Raw genomic sequence first — 21,485 nt, forward strand, 5'->3', positions numbered from 1 at the left:
GGCATTTTATAATGGGCCGTTCATTCCGTTCTGCAAATTGCGGAACACACACGGGGCGGCATCCATTTTTTGCAGATCCGTAATTTGCGGACTGCAAAACACTGCGTGGCCGTATGAATACGCCCTTATCCTTACCAATACTAAGCAATCATCTGTGATGTTTGTCGGAGCAGCCTCCTCAAATAGCTGATCGGCGGGGTTCCAGAGCGTCAGTTCCCCAATGATCACATACTAATGACCTCTCCTGAGTATCGGCTGTCACTAACGCTGTCAGTGTAATCATGACATACAATCGTTAATAAAACACACAGGTTACCCCTGTGTAATAGACCATAATAATATGACTCTTCTAAGTAAACTGCATCTGTGGGAATCCGCTGTTTGGATTATTTTTACAGTCAACCATTGTGTGAATCACTGTTTGCGCTGGACAAGCGTTGCTTGCTTTGGCTTTATTCTAAACAGTGTACTCTTTGATTATAGAAGAATCGTGAATGAATCCAGTGTTCTTTGCCGTCTGCATTGCCATTGTCTTCAGTTTAGTAAAATAAATTTACAAGGCGACACTACTAGGGACAACAATATCTGCATCATGGTGCAACAAGTAATGTAGAGTGGTGACTTGTACTGTACTAATGTATATATTTTACATGATAAAAAATGGGAAAATGACTTTATACATATTATCCAAATGCGGATCCGCATTTGAACATCAATTATCCAAGGGTCTGCCTCAGATTTCTGCTGCAGATTCCACACATCTTGTGTGAACATACCCTTAGGCAAATACATTTTCTAATAATTTTTAACTATTCACATGCATTTAAAAATGCTATGCTATTACATTTTCAATACACATACAATCATAGTTGGGATAATATATTAATTAAAATAATTGTTTTGTTTCACATACAGAAAATCCTGGGCTCCAACGAACAGGAACAGCACTACTACTACGACTACAACAAGAACAACAGAGTCTAGACAGTAAGAAAAAGAATCATTTGAACAACTTGCACAGTTTGGGGATTTAAAGGGAACCTGTCGCCAGATGTATGGTGTCCTAACTAAGGGCAGCATAAAAAAAAAATGTCCATCAGCAGTATGGTGCGAGGAGAGCTGGGAGCTCATGAGTATGAGGACTCATCAGCATGTGCTGGAGCTTTTAGGACCTAGGGTAGCATAAAACTGATGACAGATCCCTTTTAAATGTAGAGGGGTCAGGGTCCATCGTTTTTCACTTTACCTCTGGAGTCCTGCCTCATCTTTTGAACATATCTCCCTCTAAATGTAGATATACATCTTGGCCTTCAGTTTAACCACAACTACAATACTAAAAAAGAACAAAATAGGAAAATACCCCAAAGTCCAGTGCTGAATTCCAGCTACCACCTTCCTCTGGAATTGGTATTAGTGTATATTTGTGTTAGGTGCTTACGGTAGTACAGAGAAGAGCCCTGGAATGCAGGGAAAGAAATGCAGTCGGTTGTGGTGTGCCGAAACCGAGGATGAGGTAGGCCTAAGAAAGAAGAGGGCCCACCCAAGGAAAAGACATAAAAGAAATGAGTTGTAAATGAGTGGAGTGGTGGGAGGGACAAAGCTCAGACCTCAGACGGTGCAGGAGCCAGGTAAGGGGGGTGCCCTAAATAGGCTGGAGGCGGACCTCAGCCCCTCCCACAAATCCAGGCAAATGCCTTAATACTTGTGTTAGGTGCTTACGGTAGTACAGAGAAGAGCCCTGGAATGCAGGGAAAGAAATGCAGTCGGTTGTGGTGTGCCGAAACCGAGGATGAGGTAGGCCTAAGAAAGAAGAGGGCAAAAATGGAAATAACCAGTTTATTTGTAACCAATAAAACATGTACACAGCTCAACCCGACAAGCTTTGGAAAGCCACTCTTAACTCATGCGCTGGATTGGGAATGTACCGCGCATATGCGGACGACTTCCAGCGTCCCAATTTCTTGATAACATGGGTAGGGATGTTGGCACTGGAGGCCGTGGATGCCGCTCCAATGCGAAAGGAGTGCCCCGAGTAGCTGCCAGCGTTTAGGCCCAGTTGGGTGAGAAAAGACCTGACATGGATCATGAAGGTGGTCGTGGTGAGCACCGATCCATGCACTTGGAGTAGCGGTTGAGAGGGTAGGAACCTGTGAAGCTGACTGTAGGTGTCCAGTACCCTCACCGGGCACCATTTGTTGTGCGTGGGGTAATATGAGATGTTGACGGGTGAATGCTGACTACTTTTGGACTGAGGTAGGGTCAGGATGTAGTGATCCAGGTGTTTGGATAAGTGGGAGACGAGGAGACAAGGTGAGGTTTGGGACGTGGAGGTGGTAGTGAATTCCCCGGGCCTCAGGAACCCGTAGAAGGCTAAGTAAATTGCGGTTTTGATGACAGCGTCGGTATTTGAATCGACAGGCGTCGCGTCCAGCAGGTCGGATAACGCCTTGAAGACATGACTGTCGATGGGCAGCCTTTGGGCTGGACGCGCGGGTTCCGTCTTCTGAATGCCTCTGAGTATTGTTTTGATTTGGTGGGAGGCCATGAAGCTGGTGTAGTTAGGGTGCAAGATTAGCATGTGATGTTGGATGCCAGTGAGATATAGTTTGATGGTGTTGTATGACATTTTGAGTTTGAGGTGGCAAAAGGAAGCAAATCCCAAAACAGACGACATGATGAAAGGGTGCGTGATGTTGTGTTCTACCAGGAATCTGTTGAAAAGCGTGAACGCTCTGTTGTATGTCCTATGTGTATTGACTGATAGTGAAAGGTGGGCCAAAGACTGGCTATGCCGCATGATGGCCTCTAGTCCAGAATGAGTTGCTGAAATGACGGGGTGCTGGAGGCAGTGGGTGATGCTGACGGGAGATCCCGATGAAATGCCTGGAATTTGAAGCGAGACAAATTGTCAGCAGCCGAATTGCACACCCCCGGGACATGGAAACAATGCAAGAAAAAATTATTGCAGGCGGCCAGCCAAGTGAGTCTTCGCATGAACCTCATGATTGTGAGGGATTTAGAACGACCCTTGTTTATGATCTGGCAGGTTGCTTGGTTGTCCGAGTAGCAGCGGACCGCCAGATTTGCCCATAAATGACCCCACGCCACGGCAGCTGCTACGATGGGATAGATCTCAAACAGTGCTGAGGTAGTGGAGAATCCTTCCAAACCCTGGACCTCAGGAGGCCAGCCGCCCCACAGCCAGTCGTCCCCGAATATGGCCGCAAAGCCTGTGGTAGATGCCGCATCTGACCAGATGGAGGGGGAAGAGTCCGACAGCTGAGGGAGAAACAAGCTCCTGCCATTCCAGGTGGACAGAAATCTCCCCCACATACCTAGATCCGCCGCAGCGTGGGCATCCAGGGACAATCTGTGTGAGTCGTGTCGGAACAAGGGGAAGAGGTGCAGCAGCCGTGAAATAAACGAGCGACCCTGGGGTATGATGCGCATGGCAAAGTTCAGGGAGCCCAGCAGGGACTGTAGTTCTCTGCGGTTGCAGGTGCCGAGTTGAAGATAGCCGTCTATGTGGGTGAGAATGTCCTGGATCTTCCCAGACGGTAAGCTGGCTTGCATCAAAGCTGAATCCAACTGGATACCCAGGAAGGTGATGATCGTGTCCGGCCCCTCTGTCTTCTTGGTGGAGAGGGGGACCCCCAGTTCATTGAACAGCTTGATGGTGGCTCTGAGGCTGGAAGGAGGGGAAGTGTTTTCTTCCACCAATAGGAAGTCATCAAGGTAATGCAAAACCAGCGGGCATCTCGCTATGTTCAATAGCAACCAGCATAACGCCTCCGCAAACACGTCGAAGATGGCCGGGCTGCTTTTGGACCCGAAGGTCAATCGGGAGAAAAAATAGTACTTCCCTGACCACTTGATGCCGTGCAGGTGCCACAGGGTAGGGTGAATCGGCAGTAGTTTGAAGGCGTTGGCGATGTCGGTTTTGCTGAGCCATGCCCCCACCCCCGCTTGTCTGATGGCCGTGATGGCGTGGTCAATGGTGGTGTACTGTAGAGAGAATTCCTCCGAGGGAATGAGGGAGTTGAGACTGGGGTTGCCCGTCCCGTGAGGCGCCGATAGGTCGATGATGAGCCTCTGTTTCTGGGAAGATTTCCCAGTGACAATGCCAATGGGGTTGGTGCGCCATGTGGCGAACGGGGGAGTTTTGAAAGGACCTAGCACAAAACCCTCTGTTACCTCCTGGGCTATGAGGGCGTCAATGGCGGTGGGGTTGTGCAGAGCGGACAAAAGATTGGGACACTCCAGGGTGCCTGTTGGCATGTACAGGATGCCCGTGTGAAATCCTTCTGTCAACCCTGAGATGAGAAAATCTGAGAGATGCCTGGAGGGGTGCTGCGACATGAGCGCGGTAAAGACTGGCATGTTGATGGTTGATAGATACGGTTTAGTGAACATTTTATTCGGACACATGGATTTGGCATGTGCCCGGAAGCATTTGGTGCATATATGTAACAATTTACATCCGTTATAATTACAGGACCCCTCATTGAAATTGTTGCAAATCATAGATTTGCCTAGAAATTTGATCGGCCGGCCCAGTTTGTCCCGGGCCAGTCTCTCCGGGACCCCGGAGGGCCCAGCTGACTGGGAGGGGCCCTGTCTGACCGACGTGTTCGGGCAGAAATTGGTGGTGTGGGCCGTGGAGGAGCAGTGCGCACAGGCTGGGGTCCTAAGGCCTGCGAAGTGGCGGCAAAATATGACCGTGTCAATTCTTGCCCAGTTGGAGCGGACTCCGTACTGGGAGAAAGCCCCCGCCACTTTCGCCGAAAAAGACCTGTGATAGTCATAAAATGCTGATCCTCCGTATTTGTTGCCCAAGTCCACCAGTTTGTGCAAGTAGAGGTCGAGTTCCTCCCTTCTGTCGGGGTGGACCGCACAGATGACCTCTCTGTAGATTCCGAAGGCCAAAACGAATTCGGAAATGGTCAATTTCCTATTGAGCCGGGCATCCCTGGACTTGACTACAACTGACACCTCGTCATAGGCGTACGTCGTGTTTTCGACCACGTCCTGGGAGGCAATCAGAAGGGAGGCCAGGTTTACATCCTTACCTTCCAGGATATCCCGTTTCAAGTGCTCAGGAATCATATGCGCCGGGTTGACTTCCCGGTCCTCCATGCTAGTGGATGGAGTGATCACCGGTAAACCGGCCGGTGCTGGTGATGCTGCAGGTGGTGGACCCGTCAAGGAGAGGGTCGTGGTGACCGCCTCTAGCCTTTCCAGCCTGGCATTGACTGTTGACATGGATGTCATCAGAGAGGCCAGCATGGCGTGGATGTCCCCGGTGCCGGACTGGCTGGGCCCTTCCCCCGCATCCCCAGGATTGGATGATGCGCGCAGCAGCCGGAACAGCTCCGCCTTTCTCGCCGTGGCAGGGAAGGGAACGTGACGTTTCCTTAACTCCGCCGTGATGCGTGGAACCGTCCAGGACCGGATGGACGCAGGACTGGCTAGATCGTCTCCCGGAGTAGCAGTGACAGATCTAGCCGGGGTACCAGGTATGGAGAAGTTTTCTAACCCATCCAGTGACATACTACAATAAAAAAGTTGATTAATTTGAGGCCACGCAGGAACGTGCTGGCTAGCTAGGCCGAACCGGCGAAAAATTACATTTGCATGGTGACAGATGAGGCCCTGCTAGTTGCCAAGCGGCTTTGAGAGGCTCTACCTATGATTTGGCGCGAGGGGACAATGAGGCCACTCGTGGTAGCGGCAGGATCGTTGGCCTCTCGGTGACTGTAAGACAGTACTAGGGGAAGGGAGTGACAGGTGAGGCCCTCTCTATGCAACATGCGAGGCGGCTTACTAACGAGATGGCGCGTTGGGCAGGTGCCTCCGTACGTTTGAGGCGGGGTGTCGGCCTCGCGGGACCACTAACTGCTGGCGAAGCCAAAGAAGGGGGGGTACCTAGTGGGATGATGGTGCCCCTAAAGCCAGCACGCTGACCCTAACGGGACCGTCCGAAATGAGAGGAAGATTTTGGTGAAATGAGCAGGTGAACGTACCTGGTACCAAGAAAAATACTCCGGCTACACGGTAGTGTAAACAGTATGGGTTAACCGCCTAAAACACAAAGGGGGGGGGGGGTAGACATGACAAAGTGTGAAAAAAGTGTAAAGCATGTGGTACATGTGCATGACCGGGAGGATCATGGCGGTTGTCCGTGAAATGACAGCTTGCGCCTGGTATGAAAGGGGGGGCCGGTGCGTGCCGTGTGGCCATGCCCAGGTGAAAGTAAGTGTCTGCGATTGGATGGCGCATGGGGACCGTGCACCAGCCATTCCACCTGTCCATTTGGGTTTTTTTTTTTTTTTTTTTTCCCGTCCCCTGATGATCTGCTTATCAAAAGGGGAATAAAACATGCATCACAGTGCCGGTACAACTGATGAGATTCACATTTGGCACTGAAATCCATTGCAATCCGTGGGACCTGCTGAATCCCTGGTGAACACCGTTGAGGCTGATGATTGTGAATATGCAAATTGCTGCTGTATGATGATGGTAGTGCCCATGATGGAGAACAGGGGGGGGGGGGGCTGCTGGGAGGTTCTCTCGTCGTCCGCCGGCGTGCCCCCCGCACCAGATGTGGCCCGCACGGCCGCCGGGACACCGCGCACGCGGCGACGGAATTGCCGCGCATGTGCCGAATCCCGGCCGCGCATGCGCAGACCAGGCACCAGGACGCGGGCGGGCGCCACCGGCCGCGCGGCGGGAGGAGTGGTGATCCAGCAGGAGGTAGCGGGGAGGGGACGACAGGGCCGCGGTGAGCCCTGTGAAGGTGAAATGAGCCGCCCGTAGGCCGGGGGGGGGGGGGGGATGAGTGTGTGCGGGTGTGGTGTGCGCAGGAGGCGGTGGGGAGCGCCAGCCTGATGATGACATGCACGAGGGAGGAAGGGGGGCCAGACTGATGGTGGCCGCATGGAGCGACATCGGTGACTACCCCCTGGCGGCGAACCCATGCGCCTGGAGTCCGCCCGCGGGCGCCGGGATCCCGCGCATGCGCCGAAAAATCGCCGCGCATGCGCAGAACCGGCCCCAGGACGCGGCCGGGCGCCATTGGCCGCGCGCAAGCGGAGCGGCAACAGGCAGGAGGCTGCGGGTCAGGAGGTGAGAGTCTTCCCACGTGAGTGAGACAACGAGTGGAGAGGAGGCCGCAACAAGCAAAGGAAAGTTTGGCTATTGTTTACCTTGGTGATTGTCTTCTATGCGGGATTCTGCCATCAGCATGGGGCCATGCTAACTGTATGTAAGAGCGCCAGCCTGGTGAAGTGGATATGAACGGGGGAGGAAAGGGGGGGCCTGAAATGATGGAGGATGGGGGGGGGGTGAACCCACCGGGGAATGGGGCTGGGACTGACCGGGACTGACCGAAATCTGCTGGGGAGATGTGAGAAATGCCTGAGAAATGCGCTGGCGGTGACCGCTGTGAGAAGCCGTGACCTGGGTGCAGCGTGTGTGAAGCAACAGAAAAAGGGGGGACCATGCCGCATGCCGTCAGAGTGTGAGACCGGAGGTGGTGCAGATGTGACATAGAATGCATACCCAGGTGAGACAGAAATGCTTTTAGTGACTTGTATTGAAACCGTGACATTGGTGCGACATGATGAGAAGAGCTGAACCGGTACTGGGGCAACCGTGAGGCCCTGCAGACCCGAACGAATAACTCACAGTTTGACGGGCAAACGCGACCCACAGTGACACCGAGTGAAGCTGGGAAAGAACAGCAAGGCTCCAAAACCAGACCCAGACGGCGACGCAAAAGCTCTCAGAAAATCAGCGGCTCGTAGGTAAATTCCTCAGAACTCCAACAAGCGACTTCCTCTCACAAAGCTCAGACCTCAGACGGTGCAGGAGCCAGGTAAGGGGGGTGCCCTAAATAGGCTGGAGGCGGACCTCAGCCCCTCCCACAAATCCAGGCAAATGCCTTAATACGTATGTGATATGGTTGGGGAGAGCAAATTCTTTAGACAATTTGTGAACGACAGGCCGCAGCTTGACAATAGCATTAAAGGTCACCTTTAGCAGGGGCACAGTGGGCCCTGGTGTCTGGCACTTTTTGCCAGGGGTTCACGACAGCAATGAATCAGTGCAATTAAAAAGTAGCTGTCGTCTCATTTAAATGAATATCACTACATGTTGCATCTCAGCAGCCTGAAATGGCTGCACATGCAGTAAATCTGGTCTTAGACATAAAAATTAGAATTTATAATGTATCCCATGGTTGTAGCTTTACAACATTTTACAGTCATTAGTGGTATACACCATAGCAGCATTTAAAGGGGTATTCTGTTTAGAATGAGTTATCCCCTATCCGCCATCCACTGAACCTCCCATTGGTGAAATCTCCACAATCACTAGAATGGGGGTCTGTCGTCCCGTTTGAATGGAGAAGTAATTTGAGTATAGCAACCACTGCTTGAACCAGTCTATAGCATGGATGCCCAACCTGCAGCCCTCCAGCTGTTGTAAAACTACAACTCCCACAATGCCCTGCTGTAGGCTGGTAGCTGAAGTCTGTTCGGGCATGCTGGGAGTTGTAGTTTTGCAACAGCTGGAGGGCCGCAGGTTGAGCATGCCTGGTCTATAGGACTGCTGGAAATAACTCAATGCTGTACCTGGCTATCTCTGGCATTCCCATGCAGCTGAATGGAGTGGCAGTGTGCATGGTGAACCTGCAGCTCCATTAAGAAGGGGCAAATGACTCCCGATCTTATGATTATTGAGGGTCTCAAGGCTCAGGCCACCACCGATCTCACGGTTATCCCCTAGTGAAGGGGTTTTCCAGGCTCCTGATATTGGTAACTTCTCCTTAGTCATTTGTATCTGAGAAGCTGTTACCTGCAGCCGCCAGAGCTAACACTCTAAATGGAACCAAAAGCACAGGTCCGTACAAAGTGTAGTGGCTGTGCCGGGTTACTTCAGCTCAGTTTCAATTCACTTCAATGGATGAGGGGTAATTTGTTCTAACCTGAATACCCCTTTAATTTTGCCCTATAAAAGTAATCTCACAGCATAATAATTTCTTTAGTGAGTCTAGTGTGCCTTTAGACCAGGTCTGTAATGAAAAGGATATCGTTCCTCAAATTGACATGATTTTAGCACGAACATGGATAAAACAAGATTAGTGTACCGAGGGCTAAATATTTAAGAAATTCTTAGAATATGGACAACTAGAAGCCCGCTATCTGGAATATGTGTTTTTACACTACAGCATCCAGCATTGTTGTTTGTGATAATGATGGGCGCTCATTAAGCGTTAATATGCAGTATGGTCTGCATTACAAAGATTCCCTACAGGTTATACCATGAAGATGTACAGTATATCATATACTCATGCAAGTCCATTACTTCTCAACAGGGTTGTGCCAGGCAAACCAGAAGGGCAAAAAATGTAAGTAATCTATCATAGTATCATTTTTAGTTTATGGAAAGCTTTAAAGGAGGTATTCTATTTTCTGGCATTTTTCTACAGACCCTACAGCAATGCCAGACTCGAGGTGGTGACCATACTTACCTGATCCTTACCGTTGTGTTCTGGCTTCATTTCTGCCCGCTGGCTCAGCAGGTCACCCTACATCAAAAGGCATTTTGACATGAGATATGTGACCGATGGCTGCAGCAGTGATGTGTCACCTGTGTGGCACATGCAGCATGGGTGACACATGACCACTGCAGCAGTCATGTGTCTCATGTCAAAATGGATGTTGATGCGGGGAGACCCGAGACCTGCTGAGCGGGCAGGGCAGCGATGGAGCCACAACACAAGGGAAGGGAACAGATAAATATGATCACCACCGCAGGTCTGGCAATGCTTTTAGATCTGCTGGAAAACACTAGACAGGTGAACAACCCCTTTAAAAACTGTAAACTCCTTAGTACTGATGTAGCAAAGGTTAACGTGTTAAATACAAAGTTATGGTAAACTTGAAATTGACGTGTGGTGTATTAAGTGTCAAGTTCACAACTGCTACATTGGATAGGCACACTCAGATTTTTAATATTAAGAAGATGACAAATAGCAATGCAAAGTAGCAGTATGTGATTTCTCATGTCATTGTATTATATTGTATGACTGGATACTGGCTTTACAAATCAGAAACCATCCAAACAGCCATTCCAGATTATTCCTGTACCATACAGTACCTCAAGTGGTTAAAGAGGACTTCTCATCTCTCCTGACATGTCTGCTTTAGTAACTATGGGACCACCTTTTCTCATAACTCGGTTTTGCCATTCCTCTTTCATTCTTACTAGAAGCCCATGAATAAAGGCACATTTGGGTGCTCCCAGTTGGGGGTTTGCCCCTGCACCGTCTAACGCTTTCAGCACTGATTGGAAGACTGCGCAGAGACAATCCCCAACTGGTGACACCCAGATGGACTTTTATTCATAAGGTTCTAGCAGAAATAATAGAGGAATGGCATAACATAGTCATTAGAGATAAGTTTCATAAGTTTTGAAAATTTTGATTCAGCTGCTCCGCCGAATTTCCCAAAGAAATTAGATTTGTGGTGAATTACATTGTCGCGAACCATGTTATAATGGAAAGTAAAATATACAGAACACTGATCCCAAACCCGACCTTAATTGAGAAAGTGCGTGTTCGGGTCTGGGTACCACAGTCAGTTTTTTATCAGGCGCATGCAAAACGCATTGCACCCACGCAATAAAAACTGAACATCGGAACACAATTGCAGTAAAAACTGACTGCAATTGTGTACCTACTCGCACGATTTTCCCACGACGCACCCGCATCCTATCCGGCCCTCACTCGCACGCCCGTGTGAAAGAGGCCTAATAGTCATAAGAATAGATGCTCCAGAATTGTCATTTCATGTCGAATACAACTATTGACTAATACAGACATGTCAGGAGAGGCGATGAGTCCTTTCTAATATTCTGGTCCAGGCTTAATGTAGGTACATAAGGCAGAGTCATTTAGAAATAGAGATATTATAATGATCTCTTAAAAAAATAAGTCATTACACAGGGCTTGTATAATGTACGAGGGGTTGTGCAATGGTATTATTTTTTTGTATATGGCTCACAGTGGACTACAAACAAAAAATAAACATTACTCACCTCACCGGTCCTCCACCACTGCAGTTCTGACATTTACAGGCCCCCCTGCTCTCCACTTCCTGGTCCCTGTCTGACATACAGGAAATCACCAATCACTGGAGTCAAGCCAGGACCAGAAAGAGGACCAGCGAGGGGCAGTAAGCACTAGAATGGGAGCTGCAGGGGATCAGGGAGTATGGCTTCTTTTTGAGCCATATATAAAAATGTGATACTGCTGGACAACCCCTTAAATATGTTTGATACAAAATCTGGTTGGTTAATATAATTAAGTTAATACATTAATAAAACCATCCACATCAATTAACCCTATTGTCTTATCCATTAGCACTATTTTCTCATCTGATACCAGGACAACAGATATACAACCCAAATCCAGCTTTATTGATAGTGCCAGATCAAGGTACAGGAAATATGTACTGTTTTTTTTTAAGCTATATCTTATAATCTGCTGTACATTGTATAAATGCATCCTCCTTGAATTATAACGGTAATACAGTTGGAAGAGTAGAAAAATATTCATAATTTGCTCACAGTATATCATAGCTTCGTCAACCAACAAATATTCAATTCTGCCATGTGACAGAATGGGATAACATCTCATTTATTATACTCGGTAAGATTACAAATTGGTTTGCTTAAATTGCTCAAACTTGAGTTTTCTTTCTCAGCTAAAATCCCAAACATCATAAATCATGATTATAAAAGCCTATTCTAAGACAACAATACAGAAGCAAAGAATGAACATCACTGCATTATGAAAGTAAAATATACCCAAAATAAGAAAAGTAAAAATTTGTGGGGTCATTTATTAAGACCAGCATTTTAGATGCTGGTCTTAATAGCCCTTGCGCTGGCGGTGGATGCGCCAAAGTTATGTAGAAGTACCGCCCCCTCCATAGTGCCTGCCCCTTTAACAGTGACCTCCACAGTGCCCGCCTCTTTAACAGTGACCTCTACAGCAGCTGCCTCTTTAATAGTGGCCCCTGCCCCCTTAACAGTGAGCTCCACAGTGCATGCCCCTTTAACAGTGACCTCCACAGCAGCCTACCCCTTTAATAATTGCCACAGCCCCATTAACAGTGTCCTTTACAGCGCCCTGCTCCTTTATTAGTGGCCTCTGCCCCCTTAACAGTGACTTTCTCAGCGCCCTGCTCCTTTAATGCTAGGGCTACATGATGACATAGTGCGCACCCCTTTGACAGTGACCTCCACAGTGCCCGCCCCCTTAAAAGTGACCTCTATAGTGCCTGCCCCTTTAACAGTGACCTCCACAGCGGCCTGCTTCTTTATTAGTGACCTCCACAGTGCCTGGTTCTTTAACAATGACCTTCAAAGTGCCTGCCCCTTTAACAGTAACCTCCACAGTGCCCGCCCCTTTAACAGTGTCCTCCACAGCGCCCTGCCCCTTTAATAGTGGCCTCTGCCCCCTTAACAGTGACTTTCACAGCGTTCCTTTAAGGCTAGGGCACCGTGAAGACATGTGTCACACGACATTTTGTCATACCAATGTCGCGCAACAATTTTTATAATGATAGGCTATGGTGTTGCACTGCGACATGCTGCAACTGCGACACGACAGTCGCAAAAAACCCATCCAAAATGGATGCATGTAGCAGTGTAGTTGTGCCCTATGTGTCGTGCGACTTATTGTCGTCCTGTAGCCCTAGCCTAAAGCTGACCTACAGCAGTGAAGAAAAATGGCTGGTTTGTTATGGAAACCTGGTGTAAAACTGTGTGTATGTGGAGACTAAGGGCCTGCGAGCTTCTATTGGCTGATAAGGGACATGTGACCGTGTGTATGGCAGTTGGGATATGAAGAGAAAGACTTGCAGGCTTGTATTGGCTAATGCAGGTCATTTTTTGGGAATATCTCAGGAACGGTTTGTCCCAGAGAGCTGAGACCCCCCACAAGATTTATTTCCAGGTAGCAAGGGATGTGTTTACCAAGTTTCGTTGAAATCGATAGTTGCGTTTCACGGAACATACACACATACTGTATATACATACATATACACGTCATTCTTTATATACCGTATATATAGATTCAGATTTGGCAAGTTCTTTAAAATGAGCCATTCTTTCATAAATGTTTGTAAAGGTAGATACAATGTGGTAATGGGAGTGAGTGAGACACCTGAACTCAATTAAAAGGGTTCTCCAAGACTTTAGAACTGATAACCTCTCCTCAGTATCTGATCAACAGGGGTCTGACACCTGAGACGCCAGCTGATCAGCTGTTTGAGAAGGCTCCGGGGCTCCTGTGAGCGCTGCAACCTTCTTGCAGCTCACCAAGCACAGTGCTGTACAATGTATAGGGGCTCTGCTTGGTATCGCCCAGGGTAGGGATAGCTGAGAGAAGGCCGTGGCGCCACTGCGAGATTGGCGATTGGTGGGGGTCCTGGGTGTCATCAGCTGTAACGTTTCAGCAAGCCCCTATAAAGAGGTGTTTCCCAATACTTTTGGCCATACAGTGCATATACATGGCTTTTCATCATGTGCATGATTTCCATAGAGCAGATTACAAATGGCATTGTGATTCAGTGAGGTAGGAACACCATATAGATCATAAATAAGAACACTGTAAATGCTGTACCGTACATAAAACCTTCGGATGTGATAGCTGAAGATTTTGTCTTGACTGGGCTTACAGACATGTTCACCATGATGATAATAAATCCTGATAATATAATATGGGCCTAGACTTGTAGCTGTGGTCCAGATGCCAGAGGACCATGTGAGGATATCTGTTGGTTAAAATTACCTCAGATAGTGGTAATCTTCTCAGTTCACTGAAAGCGATAGACATTTACATTTCGTAGGTTGCCATGGTAACTGCTCGCCCTTTGAATTGCACACTGAGTACATGATCCACAATGTCGCTGTTGTAAGCAGCAAATGCAAACAAAACCACTGCTGGTGGATTGCATGCCATTAAAATGAGGAATATATTCCGTGTGCCTTTATTCTGATTTATTGGAAATAACATCCAATCACTGAATGTTTTTTTTTTTTAGGTTTGAGAAGAATGAGGAAAAGCTCAGCCCGACCCCCTCACCCAGGTAAAGGGTTTAACGTCCATGTTGAAATACATTATATAAAAATGGCTCATCTTTGTTCAAAATGAAGTGCATTTGTCATTGCTATTGCAGCTCTGTTGCATCTTCGCTTCTGTTTATAAGTGTGAACAGAGCATACACCTTCAATAGCTGCCAGCTGAACAGCTACTCCTCATGACGTCTCCATATAAATCCATGCCTGGATTGGCATGTGTTGTCAACAGAGGATAGATTGAAGTAAACTGTTGCTAGACACCATTGGCGACTTGTCACATGAGAAAAAAGGATCAGGCATGTTGAAATTCAACATGCCTGATCCCTCTTTCCGCTGATATCATCTGTCAGTTGATATTCAGGAGGTAGCTATGCACATAAGATAACTGGCCAGTCTCGCTGAATTCAGCAGGTTTATCCAACTTTTATCTTATGTGTTTAGTGGCCCTAATTCTTTCAAAAATCGCCAATATCAATGCTTTCACCCAATGCCTTGAATGAATAGAAAGGTGGGACATGTGCCCACATTCTCTATTCATTTCTATCTCCCTGTCACGGACGGGGGTAGGGAAGCGTGCACCCCCTGACTGCCACCCACGCCTCTACCCCTACCTACTTGCACGATCCATCCTGGGTAACGGGGTGCAACTGGACGGCAGTCCCTAACTTAAGTAAGTGCAGGGGGAAACAAAAGACAGGACAAACAGAACAGGAAGCAAGTCAAACTAGCCGAAGTCAAATACCAGGAAGTCAAATCAGTACAAGGGAGCAACAAGAGCGAGACCAAACACAAGCTGGAAGTCGGGCCCAGGGGATCACGACAAGCAACAGGGGATGAGCAGAAGTGAGGTCAAACGAGCAGAGCCGAGGTCAGGATTGAGGAACACAATTCCAGGAATAGAGGAGCACATAAATGACTTAGTCACAGGCGACCTGTGTCCAGCAGGCTGCCTGTTTAAATAGGCCTGGCTGGTGACTCACATGACGTGGCCAGCGTCACGTGACTCACAGCAGCTCAACTCAGCCGAACACCGATCATCATTATCGGCACTCGGCTCCCCTGCTGCTCGCCTGCTGCCATGGAGACGAGGACACAGGCTACGTCCTTGCCCCTCTCCTTGCGCAGGTTGCCGGCGGTGCTGCGAAGGAAGCATGTGCCGCCTGCCCCTCGTTACACTCCCAGAAAGAAGTAAGCAAAGGTGCTGGTTCCACGTCTCCCATGGAAAAGAATGAGGACAGCTGCTTCTCTTTATCCTCTTTATCTGTGGATATGCTTTAAATGTCTAATCTGTGAATACCCCTTTAAATCCACTCCCTCGGGCCCTACATTTGGTGTAACAGTGTATCAATTTTGCTTGGACTATTGTATAAAAGTAGAGAGGGAGAGAGCAGTTTCTGGGTGATATGTATGCGTTGTCTAGGGGTTCTCGCTCTCTCTATCTCTCAGGGCAATCGGAGAATATTTGATTTGGGTAGAATTGATTCTGACCCGAACAAATTGTTTTGAAAAATCTGTCAAATCCAAAGAAATGTGCTCAACATTTCAACATAAGTGATCTTTATCATCATCATATGTAAAGCAATTATATATGAGTTTTATCACGTTGACTAGGATTCAAAATGTAGATGAGAAGCCAAGGTTGCCTCCTAAATCACCTACTGCCAAAACCGATGACCGGTAAGTAAATGTTCTTTTCAGTATATATTCTACATCGGTCAACCTTTATTTTGCTATGAGTAAAAAGACCTAAGCATAAATTAGAATTTCCTTATCCATGAATTATGCAACTTGTGAGTGTCAGAAGCAAGAGAGATACGTCAAAAGCTGGAAAGGGCTATAAGGTGTAAAAGAGACTCAGTGGAAGAAATTACTGATGGTTGAGTGTTCTTCGTGTGTCTACTTTCAGTCAATATATGATGTGATTTTTGAGGTTTGGAATTCAGGTTTTCCTTCTTTCAAAATTCTTTTTATTGATTGACTTAAATCAAAAGTGGTCTTGTGTGAAAAGAATACAATGACATGAAGCACAACCATTGTCATACCAAAATTAGGTTAACAGCTGAGCATAACAACAGGGGTAGTTAGAGAAACCTGCATTATTGTACATTATCTCATTGCACATTACATCATTGTTTTTACAGCTTAGACAGTATATTGAGTCAGTATAGTCAAGCTAATTCTGCAGATTGAGGAAATCCTCAAGTTATCTAGACCAAATTGAAAGACAGCTTATATTTAGATGGTTAGGGTTGGTTAGGAGAGATAAGAAGGGGAAAAGGGGGTGGGAGAGGAGGGAGGAGAAACCAGGGAAGGGAGGGGGGGGGGGGAGAAGGAAGGGAAGGTGGTATGAGAGGGTGGGTTTAAACAAATATTCCTCTAGACAGTCCAAATAAGGAAAGTTTAATACATTGACTAGGCCTGAACGGCTAACATCAGCACCTGAAATTTAAGACTCAGAGACTCCATGACGGCAAAATCCAACCTTCTATTATTCCCCTCTATTGTCAGGGAGTAGGAGAAGGAGTTCGATCCATTACTATGGAGTGGACACATAATTAGAGATTACCTAGTTATGCCCTTGTTTTCCATGGCTTCCAAATCTTTTCAAACTTATAATGATTCCTAAGTTCCCAATGGGAGAGTTCCTCCAACCTGGCTATGTCATTAACTTTGGCAGACCAATGAGATCCAAATGGTACTTCCCCAGACCTCCATTTTGTAGCAATGAGTATTCTATCCGATGCTAGTAATATTCTTATCAAGCTTTTTTCTAAGTTGGAGAGGGTAGAAGGCAAAAGGGAGAGTAAGGCTATTTCTGGAAGGTGGGGGAATTTGCCAACTGAAAGTTTTAGAATCTTCCTGATCTGAAGGAAAATCTCGTCCCAGAAATCTGTTATTTTAGGACAAGACCACCAGATGTGGAAGAAATCTCCCACATGTGTGAGGCATCTCCAACATTTATTGGAGGAGAGGGTATATATTTTTCTCAGTTTGTGTGGTGTCATATACCATCTAGTAAGGAGTTTATAAGTGAACTGAGATGTCTTGTGATATATTAGCGTAAGACAAAACTGTGAAAGTTGTCCCAACAATGCTAGTGTTTAATGACCCATAACAACACGCTTGGACTAATATGTAATATTATCATTAAAATGATTATTTAAGGCCTGCATACCCCAGCAAGCCTGTCAATCCAGAGGCTGGAGAAAGAAGAAGTGCATTGGAAAGAAAGCAGAGGTACAGTATGACCGATTCATGTCAGCGAGTATACCTACAGCAAATAATTCACCAAAAAATAGTAATAATAAAGTTAATCTTGTCTGTTCTATTTCTTATATGTTTCTAGTGATGAGCGGCATAGGCAATATTCATGTTTGCGATATTTTGCGAATTCTAGAATTCGTGATCTCCAGTCATTATTTTTGCGATTGCGCAAATTGGCACTAATGATGCGCATATTTTTTGCGCAATACATGCAACTTCACATTTTATCAGGTCTGAGTAGATATTACTGATTGGTGCACTTAGTATTGTTGTGACATCACAGCAGAATGTCTGTAGCATGTACGTATGGACAGCAGAGAAACAGTAATTCCTATCACACTACCTAACACCCTGCACTGGAACCAGCTACACTATATCACTATCTAACCTGCACTGACTATCTCCCACTAACTATATGTATTATATACATAGGCTAACTAACTATCTAATGTAATTGGATGAGGAATAGGATCCAGATGAAAGCACAGAGCACAGCAATGTCACTGCGTTCTCTCTCAGAACGCCATAAAACTGTAGAAAATGGCTGCTGGGGAGGTTCTTATATTGTAAGGGGTAGGCAACTTTCCTATTGGTTGCTAGGGATGTTGCTAAGCTCTGACAAAGATATTGCAGCCTTCTCATTGGCCCACAAGCAAGAAGGGAGGTTACTAATGAAAACATTATTTTTGAATATACGCGATTACAAATATATAGCACTATATTCTACATCTTCGCAAATTCTTGAAGTGCCGAAATTTGCGATTAGAATATTTGCGATCAACACTATGGGCCAGATTTATCATTAGCTCAAGTCAAAAATAATGGAGTGAAAAATTCGCAAACTTTTGCGCAATCACTAAAACTGCGCAAGAATTTGTGACTATTATTGGCTCTGCGCTATTAAAGTGGGCGTGTTTTCTTATGTAAATGAATTTCTAGACAGATTTACCATTGCGACAATTTAAAAAGTTGCAAAAAATTGCGCAGAAAATTGCGCAAGTTCACTCCTGTGAGGACCATGCTTATCTTATGCGATTTTTTTAATAGAACATGAAACTTTTTCGTGCGACTTTCGTAAAGCCGCTTACTGAAGGATAAACTGCTACCGTAAAACCGCATTTATCACAGTATTAAAGGACCATTAATAAATCTGATTTAGCCAAAAGTGGAGTAAGATGTAAGTGTAATGATAAATCCAGTGGCGTAACTAGAGTTCTATGGGCCCCAGGGCAAACTTTAAATTGGGGCCCCCCGCCAAGACTCCACCCCCGCCAAGACTCCACCCCCGCCAAGACTCCACCCCCGCCAAGTTAAGTTTAAAAAAAAAAAAAAAAAAATCAGTTGCAGGTTTTTTGTGTATCCATGGACTACCTCCAGTGATACCAATTTTTTTTTTCCAGACATTATTAACGTCCACTGATGAGCCATCCATCTGCCCCACCCCCACCCTGATTGCAGACAATGGCAATAATAATGTCTGAATTCAGGGGGTGGGGCGGATGGATGGATGATCAGTGGGTGGTAATAATAATGTCTGAAATCAGGATGCGGGTGGGGCGGAATGGCGGATCATGGATGGATCATGAGTGAACAGCAATAATTTATTACCATCCACTGATGATCCATCCATCGGCCCCACCCCGGCCCTGATTTCAGACATTACTACCGTCCGTCCACTGATGATCCATCCATCGGCCCCACTCCAGCCCTGATTTCAGACGATAATAATGTCTGAATTCAGGGGGTGTGGCGGATGGATGGATGATCAGGGGACAACATGGATGAATCATTGCATTACTAATACTACCTACCAGTCTATAGACCAGTCCAGCAGGCAGTGAGGCAGGAGAAGATGGTCCTGGAGTGCAGTACTTCTGCTGCAATGCCCAGCGCTCGCCCTTGGTGTCTGTCTGTCGGTCGGTTGGTCGGTCGGTCGGTCCTCTTCTTTCTTCCTCGGAGAATCGCGCCCTGAGCCCTCTAATCTGTGCTGGCACAGGCACACACTGCTGGGGGGCGGGGCTCTGCCTCTTTTAAATCTGCTCTGGCGGGCTTTTGCTGCGCCTGTGCGCCTAGAGTCTACTCTCCTGAGTCCTGACGTCAGAGACTCTCATCTCGCGTGAGCGGAGGGACGGGTCACGCGGCCGTGGTCATGTGGGTGTATTGTGGGCGTATTGTGGGCGTGTGTAGCTTGAGGGAGGGCCCGGCGGAGGAGCGGCAGCAGCTGAGTGAGGGAGGACGGTGCACACAGGCAGCGCAGGTGAATCAAGCACAGATCAGTTTCGCAGGGCCCGCCTGCCGCCGCAAGCACTTGCTGGCCTGCAGCGGGCCCACCTCCCGCCGGGCCCGGTCGCAGTCGCACTCTCTGCGACCGCGATCGTTACGCCCCTGGATAAATCTGGCCCTATGTTCTTCCTCCTACCAGTTCCTCCACAATGACAGAACATGTGGACTGCTTGTGGTGTTTATCCTGAGCAGTGATGGCCAGTTCGCATGGTTCACCCACGAACATATGCGGGCTGCCATCTTTTTTCACAAGTCCGGCAAAGCACAGGTGAGCCCTTACTTGTGCCTGTGCCGTGAGCCAGTCTGAAAACAAATGCGGTCACCGGGAGCAGGCAGTTCCGAGAACAGTCCGATAAAGGCCCCCGGTGGCTGTTCTCGGAACTGCCTGCTCCCACTGACCGCACTTGTTTTCAGACTGGCTCACGTACAGGCACAGGTAAGGGCTTACCTGTGCCTTGCCGGACTTGTGAAAAAAGATGGCAGCCCGCATATGTTCGCGGGCGAACCATGCAAACTGGCCATCACTGATCCTGAGGCACCCTCAGCCCCTCTAAAGTGTAGTAAATGTAACCAGGGGATCACTGCTGCCTAGCAAGCGCAAAACTGCTTGTAATTACTGAACAATTAGAACATATTCATAAGCAACAGATATATTGCAGATATTCTGAAAATCTATTCTATTTATCTGAATGGGGTTGTTTGGACAGCAAGGACTTGGATTTCTGCAGGGTTGACTCAGGTGAATGGAACAGAAATTCCTACAACAAACCTGCCATATGTCATTATGTCTTTAGAATTGGAACTTTTTTTTTTTAAACTGGAGTTTTCATTTAATGCAACTCAAAAATAATCTAATTATTTGGAAATACAGGAGAGAATTTACTAGTTGTACTCCAGGTTCGTAGAAAAATCACACATTTTTTTGGGAAGCGGATGGCCCATTGCGTGGGGGGCTCTGTAGCCTGACACATTTACAAATAGCTGCTCCTGAAAACTTGCAGACATTACACTTCATGTTGACCTCCCAAAGACGCTCCAAGATTATTGAGGCATGTATCTCTTTTGGAGCATTTTTTAAACTTTGATTATAATAAATGATAAATTTATATATTCCTATCATAATCTCTACCCGCTACATCAAGAACAGCATTTCCCATGGGGAAACTGATGGAATTACGGTATTCTGTCTGTCAATATCTGTCAATCAGTCATGTATTCAGAGCTGTACATGTCAGTCATACTTCTATTTCTGTCAACAGAAGTCAAAATATAGATAATCTCATTGAAGTTTCAACCTCAAAAGTTTCCAGCAATAAAAGGTAACCCACAGTTAAATGTGCCTACAGGGCTGTAATGTACAGTATATCTTGTGAGCGGTCACCCCTTATAACCTATTTCTGAAACACAAAATATTCTTGTGGGAACAAAATGAACTAGTATCTTCATCTGAACAGCAAATCCATATGTATTTCACTGTATTCAGGATCCACATACCATTAGTCCAGTATACAGAATGCATGGAACATATCCTACCTACTTTTGGATTTTTTATGATTCTCAGAAAATTTGCGTGAAACACATGCTTCAACCCATGGCATTTTATAGAGACATAGAGGCCTACGGCACACGGCTAAACAAAAACGGAAATATAGGTCCATATTACATGTAAAACCTCAATGCACCAGGTGCTTAAATAGGTACTCCAGGATTTTTATAATGAGGGCCTATGTGCAGGATAGACCATCAACATCTAATCAGCGTGGGTCTGACATCATGCAACCCCACCA

At 46.8% G+C, this 21,485-nt stretch overlaps 1 protein-coding gene across 4 annotated transcripts in view; it reads left to right on the forward strand.

Annotated features, from left to right (window-relative positions):
• SCEL (sciellin) overlaps positions 1-21,485 on the forward strand; it is a 116,981-nt gene that overhangs the window by 59,531 nt on the left and 35,965 nt on the right. For all 4 annotated transcript variants that reach the window (XM_044285241.1, XM_044285242.1, XM_044285243.1 and 1 more), the window contains 7 exons: positions 916-987; positions 9,377-9,409; positions 11,426-11,500; positions 14,115-14,159; positions 15,763-15,828; positions 17,317-17,388; positions 20,958-21,017. In XM_044285241.1, the coding sequence (XP_044141176.1) occupies positions 916-987; positions 9,377-9,409; positions 11,426-11,500; positions 14,115-14,159; positions 15,763-15,828; positions 17,317-17,388; positions 20,958-21,017 (423 nt within the window). The remainder of the gene's footprint in view (positions 1-915; positions 988-9,376; positions 9,410-11,425; positions 11,501-14,114; positions 14,160-15,762; positions 15,829-17,316; positions 17,389-20,957; positions 21,018-21,485) is intronic.

Source organism: Bufo gargarizans, chromosome 3 (genome assembly GCF_014858855.1).
Source record: "Bufo gargarizans isolate SCDJY-AF-19 chromosome 3, ASM1485885v1, whole genome shotgun sequence".
In the NCBI taxonomy this organism is placed as follows: Eukaryota; Metazoa; Chordata; class Amphibia; order Anura; family Bufonidae; genus Bufo; species Bufo gargarizans.